Source organism: Halyomorpha halys, unplaced genomic scaffold (assembly GCF_000696795.3).
Source record: "Halyomorpha halys isolate HHAL.00 unplaced genomic scaffold, Hhal_1.1 Scaffold10.1, whole genome shotgun sequence".
Classification (NCBI taxonomy): domain Eukaryota; kingdom Metazoa; phylum Arthropoda; class Insecta; order Hemiptera; family Pentatomidae; genus Halyomorpha; species Halyomorpha halys.
Genome location: NW_027107501.1, coordinates 1,186,869 through 1,193,678, shown reverse-complemented (window position 1 = coordinate 1,193,678; position 6,810 = coordinate 1,186,869). Strand labels below are relative to the sequence as shown.

The window sequence follows — 6,810 nt, the reverse complement described above, 5'->3', positions numbered from 1 at the left end:
TATGGATGACATCTTAATCTTATCAAAAATCTTATCAAATTTCAAAAACTTCCAAGTTACACAATTTCCGGATCCTTCTAATTAGTTTTGAGTTATAGACACCAATTCGATTTAACAAATTCAATTTTAACTATAAATGCATCAGGAATAAGGGTCAGGTCTTTCAACTTGGAGTTATAGTTGATTGACTGTAATTAAACCAAATACAAATTATCTTCTAATATGAGAACCACTCAGTCTCCTTCATTCCTGTTTGAGTTTTTCAGGTCTTTGATTTTTTCACCTTTAGATGTTATACGATTTTAGATTTTATTCCTTGATGTCTTCTAGATACTACAATGTTATTACATGTATTATAAAATTAGGGAGACTATTAATAGAGGGAAATGTTAAACAGTACTAATGGCCTCTATTATGTAAAAGTTTTCTATTTTATTTTGGTTAATACTTTCTACACTTAAATTATATTAATTCAAATGGATATTTAAGATTTTTATTTCTATGATTTCAGAAGCAGAACTACCATTCTCTGATAATTATTAGTAAATTATGAATTATTTCAAGATAGAACCCCAAGAGAAAAAGAACTCCTTAATATGTTAAAGGTATGCTTTGAATATGTGAAATATTTTCATTTTGTAGTATTGTTAAAATGTCACCAGTTCTTTAATTAATTTTGAAAATGTTACTTATCCCTATCAGTTTTTTAAATTTATTTTGTTTTGTTTCAGGAGGAATATTTTCTAACAAATTTATGTGTATTTTTTTTACCAAAGAGAAATAAGAAGTTGCTGTTTGGAAAAGGCATACTTCATACCTATAAAATTATCTTTTGTTGGATATTTATTGTGTTAGTTTATTGTAAATTAAAAAAAAATTTTAATATAATCAAGGATGATTTTTATTTAGAAGTAGCTAACAATTGTAAAACATATCATTTTAAGAATTTGTTAATTTCAAAAATATTAGTGCAATATAACCATTTAGAAATTAATTTTAAATTTCTGAAGGAAATGGTTAGTTGCTTTAAATTTTCTGTTTCATTGTTTAGTTAATAATTTTGTATAGATTTTTACGAAAAAGGAAAAATGTTTCCTAACTACTTAAATTTTATTAAATCGTTCCAAATCTAGGTATGGAGACATTAAAATGACTCCTGTTTTATATACTCTCTATAGCTTAGCTATATTTTTGTTAATATTTTGGAGTGGGAAATGGGTTATTCATTTATTAGCTATTATTTACGCTAAATACAGATTACATAAAAAAACACAAATCCAACCCAATGAGAAAGGGTACCCTGGAGTCACAATATTGAAACCTCTGATGGGGGTTGATCCACATTTGGCTAGCAACTTGGAAACATTTTTTACAATGAACTATCCTGTCTATGAAATTCATTTTTGTATTGAAGATGAAAATGATCCTGCTGTTGAAGTTGCTCGAAAACTTCAAGAAAGGTTTCCAAATGTTATTTCACGAATTTATACAGGTGGAGCAAATGTTGGGGTCAATCCCAAAATTAACAACATGCATAGTGGTTATAAAAATGGAAACCACCCTTTAATTCTCATATCAGATAGCGGCATTCGTATGAAAGAAGATACTCTTTTGGATATGGTGAATCATATGAACGATGACGTTGGCTTAGTACATCAAATGCCTTTCACTTGTGACAGGGGAGGATTTGCTGGAACATTAGAAAAAGTTTATTTCGGTACAGCACAGGCTCGAATATACCTTGCAGCTGATTTTCTCGGAATAAACTGCCACACAGGTATGTCAGCGTTAGTAAGAAAAAGTTTGATAGATGAAGTAGGAGGAATAGAAGCATTCAGTTGTTATCTCGCTGAAGACTTCTTCTTGGCCAAGTCATTAACTGACCGTGGGTGGAAGATGAGAGTAAGCAGTCAACCAGCTTGGCAAAATTCAGGAATTTGTGAAGTTTCATTTTTCCAAGCAAGACTACGACGCTGGGTCAAATTGAGAGTAGCCATGCTCCCGTTGACAGTTCTTTTCGAACCACTTTCAGAATGCTTGGTCCTTGGTGCTGCTACATCTTGGGCTGTGAACTTTCTTTTTAATTGGGATCCCATTCTTTTTTATCTAGTACATGTATTAGTTTGGTTCTTTTGCGATTGGATACTTCTTTCAATCGTACAAAATGGAACCTTACCATTTAACAAAGTCGATTTTGTTATCAGCTGGATATTTCGAGAAGCATGTAGTCCATATATTTTTATAAAAGCTCTCTTGAATCCCAAAATAAGGTGGAGAACAAGGACGTACAAATTAAAGTGGGGTGGTATTGCCGAAGAGTGTAAAGTGTAGTGACTGGAAGTAAATATGATTTGTTTATTTATTGTGATTCAGCTATTTATACCTAACTGTGGTTTAAAACCTATTAAAATTAGTTCTGTTTAGGAACATCTATTGTAATGATTTTTCAGTATGTTTCAAAACACCTTCATATTAAAACTACTTTTGCCCTTGTCAGATATAGATTTGTCATAATAGTTTAGTACTTTACAATTAAATAAGTGTAATAAACTTAATAAGCTTCAGCGCAAGCTAGGTTACACTTTTATTAAGTTTATTACACTTATTTATGAATATAGCGTTCATAAATAAGTGTAATAAACTTAATAGTTGTCATTTTTAGTTATCGAATCATAGTAATATTTCATTTTATTGCAAAGTAAACATATTTTATTTTATTTTTATAGTTAATATCAATAATTGAAAGAAATTCACTTATTTAAAATATATAAATATAAATGGGCTTTCAGGAAAAATAATGACCAATTGTGTCATAAATACATATAACAGATATTTACTGAAAATTTGTGATAATTAATCTGTTAATTGTACATACTTTAGTCTTTGTTATACAATTAATAATAAAATATTGAATCTCCATATTTTTTTTGTTCCTATTCTCACTTTCTTTTTGAATAAACCTTAGTCCTGGGTTAATTTTTTGGCTCTAGGTTTTCTATCCTGGTCGATAGTGCTATATTGTCTTTTGATATTTATTCAATTTCAGTTAACTTTTATTTCCTCAATTACTTAAGGAAGTGCTTATTTCCCCTCACTAAGTTATTTTAAAAAAAATCTCTTACTGAAGAAATTAACTAGAAATGGATGGAAAGTGCTGGTTGGTTTCAACATATCATTATTTAATAGCAGTTATAAAAAATCGATCAGATTATGCTGTGTTTTAAAGCTGCAATCAATAATGGTGCCACTTATGGTCTCTTGCATTCTGGCCCTGGAGTCTGATCCACTTCTTTAATTCCAATTAATAGTGAGAACTGTGAGTGTTAATAACATAAAATATCCCTTTCTGAAAGATTTTTTAAAATATAATTCATTCATTCTGTATTTTTTCTATTGAACAAGATGTGCCTGATTTGTTAAACAGGCATTGAGATCAAAACAAAAACAATTAGCAACAGAATCGGGCTTCATGTTCAAGAGGCAATCTTTAATTAATTTAAATATGAATTACATGGAGGGCTTACTTCAAAGTAGTGCTTAGTGCATTTCTACTAACTTAATGAAAATTACAATTTTCGTTTTTCAATTATTGTTTTGACTGAACAGATTTATATTTTATTCCTAAATCTGTCCAGAAAAGTATAATTGAAAAAAGTTTTTTTCCTAAAAGAGAGAACCTTTAATTGTATGTTTACTAAAGTTAGTGGAAATTTACTGACCACTACTGTGAAGTAAACCATTGATATTAATTTTTTTTAGGGAATGTAACTTCCATTAAAATACTAATGTCTTTTGATTGTTAAATCTCAATTTTGTTTATTTTTCTCTGGTGTCTGGACCCTCAGGCCATTATCAAGGAGACCCAATGATTGGTCCAAGTTACTATTTGTTAATAATTATTAAAATTTGTTCGTATTTCAGGCTAATTACCTAAGTAAATTGTAAATTTTTATATTCTTATTCCATCAATTTATGTAAATAATAGCAACAAGATATATCCCTCTCCCTTCCAAGACAATTCCGGAAAGTAGGGATTGCATCTGGTAAATATCTTTCAGGTTATTGCATTACGGATAATAAGTTAGGGTTGTAGGGTTTAGTAACAAGTGGGTCCGTAAAATGTTAATACGTTCGGAACTATCGGGCAAACGTTCGAGGGGTAGACCGAAGTGTAGGTGGGAGAAATGCATCAAGACTTGTAGACTTGGGTTTGATAGACGTCACTAGATGGATGTACATATGTAGACAGCGAGTAATGGTATCGGCATCGAGCCTTTAGTAATATGAAAAAAATAATGCTTCGAAATTCATTAAACAGAAATTTAATAAATTTTGTTTCCTTTAATTCTATATCCATCCTCCTGAACCTATGTACATATATACTTATTAGGCTATATACATGTAGATATGATGTAGCCTAATAACAATGGCTCACATTTTTTCTCCCCAATAATCCGTACCACGAACTGAGAAAAAAAGGATTTCCAAGAACACGTGATTGGGAGTTGACTGCCATTCTTTCTTTGCATGTTATTATTTCTTACTCCAATTGTTAATTGCTGAAAGATTTGGTGCCCATTCAAAGAGAATCTCCTCTCCAATGACACATTTGTATCAGTTAAAAAAACCAGAACTTCAAGTTTACTATAATAAAACAAAACAATATTATACTCATTATGACATAAGTAACATGTGAAAAAAACTTAAGACTTTTGCCGTCAGTAAGATAAAATGACGTGTCGCAGAATCCCAAGACATGACGTATATTGAGGTGAATGTTAGTGACTCAGAATCTTACTTCACAGCTGCTGACGGAGGTAATAGTGGTGACGTATGCCAGATCCACTCCACCAGAAAACCTTATGTGACGTACAAAATCGATCGGAACATGTATAAAAGACCAGTGATTAAAAGAATAATGAAGCGTTCAGTTGTAAAACATGGTGGCTCTAAAAATTTTAACTTGTACAATTTCAAAATTTTTATTTATTACTAAATTTAGTCTTCAACCAGGATTTACTTTCCATAATTTAATATCAACATCGTTCTCTTGAGAAAACAAATTTTTCGATGATTCAACAATTTATGAAATAAATCTCGAAAGAGCCCGTGATGCTAAAAACTTCAATACATAAAAAAATTCAGTTATCATGTTTTACAACCGAACGCCTCATATATCAGTTTGTTTTCCTGAATAGGAAATATTAAATATTTACAGAGTTTTTCATCTAAATATAAACTAAATAACTGGAAAGTGTTGTAGACGTATAGGCTTAAAGCGGCCACTGACTCTCACTTTATACCAAATACGACATGCAGGTAAATACCAGAAACCCCTCTCCGAAAAAAAAAAAATACAGGAGTAAAGTGATTTTGTGACGCGAGATGAAACAAAACTGGTAGGGAGGGGCAACGCTGGTCAACAAAATTTTATGTTGTAATAGTAACAACAATTTCGGCAGTGTTGATCCAATTGAGTTAGCTCCTGTAAACTTCTGCTCTTCTATTACTACAAACCACATTATTAATAATACAAGAGCTGGGAAGAAAAAAAGCAGTTACCTCACCCCAATTTTTGATTACTTTAATGAAAACTATGTATAATTACAAGTCAAAACTGATGAGTCTGCCGAATGTAGGTAGGGGGGATAAAAAATGGTGGCTGTTTCAAAACCTTAAAAGTCATTAATTTTTCATTCGGAGCTCTATATCTTAAAAACTACCAACAACATTAGAAAATCTAAAAGAACATTATCTAAAGAAGAGTAAATTTGCTTAAATATTAGTTCTAATAGAGCTATTTACGTCCAATAGTTCTCGAGATATAGCTTTTTAAAAAGCAATATTTCTTAAAAATCTACTGAAAGATTAGTAGTTAGTTACTTTATTTTGAGAAATCTATATCTCCGGAACAATGTGACTAATAGATGTCTATTAGCACTCAAATTAAAGCTAGTTTAATGCACTATAAAGTAGTTAATGACCTCCGTAGGAATAGTAGTTTTCATGATAGTTTCTAAAATAAATTGATTTATAGTTATTCTGACGATAAGTTTGATTTATAAAAAACATTATTTCAGAAACCATAGAACGTACATTTGTCTGCCAGCACTCAAAAATTAAAGCCAGTTAAATTTACTATAAAATAGTTTATAGTGTCTATCTTTGTAAGAGTAATAGTTTTTATGATATTTGACAAAATAAATTCACTGTTAATTTCTAGTTGCTCGTATAAAATTTTGATTTTTGTAAAATATAACTCTAGATTCATAGGACGTACAAATGTCTGCCAGCACTCAAAATGAAGAAAATTTAACTTACTATAAAGTAGTTTATAACACGTATCTTCGTAGGGGCAGTAGTTTTTATGATATTCGAATATGAATATAAATTTGGCAAATGAAAATTTGTCCGAACAAGTATAAATCAATTTGGAAGATTATTGATGATTGACCGTGTGTATAGATGAATGGAATATGGTCCGGGTGCGGTCAAAAAAACTCAAATAGTACAGGGGAGTACTATTTTCATTTGAGCCAGCATTTCGATACTCGAAGATTATTGATGATTGACCGTGTGTGACTTTTCATCCTTTAATTTGTCTTATTATATTTTACTTCTCATTGTATACCCCTGTTATGTTTTTTCTTTCCTGTTTTTTTTGTAACTATGTCAAGTGTTTGTATCTTTTTTTGTATATTTTTAATTCTTCCTATCACCTTTTGTCATCACCCTCTCACACGCTTTCTTCTTCTAAAATTTTTGTACTTTTTATTTTTTATTTTCACCCTCCCGTAACGTTTTCTTTAT

The 6,810-nt window shown here is 30.4% G+C and overlaps 1 protein-coding gene across 7 annotated transcripts in view; it reads left to right on the top strand.

The window, feature by feature from the left end:
- GlcT (ceramide glucosyltransferase) overlaps positions 1-2,551 on the top strand; it is a 15,397-nt gene extending 12,846 nt beyond the window's left edge. For all 7 annotated transcript variants that reach the window (XM_067045876.1, XM_067045874.1, XM_067045872.1 and 4 more), the window contains 2 exons: positions 512-605; positions 732-2,551. In XM_067045876.1, coding sequence (XP_066901977.1) covers positions 1,150-2,331 — 1,182 coding nt within the window. In that variant the 5' untranslated portion in view covers positions 512-605; positions 732-1,149 and the 3' untranslated portion in view covers positions 2,332-2,551. The remainder of the gene's footprint in view (positions 1-511; positions 606-731) is intronic.
- Positions 2,552-6,810: the final 4,259 nt, after the last annotated feature.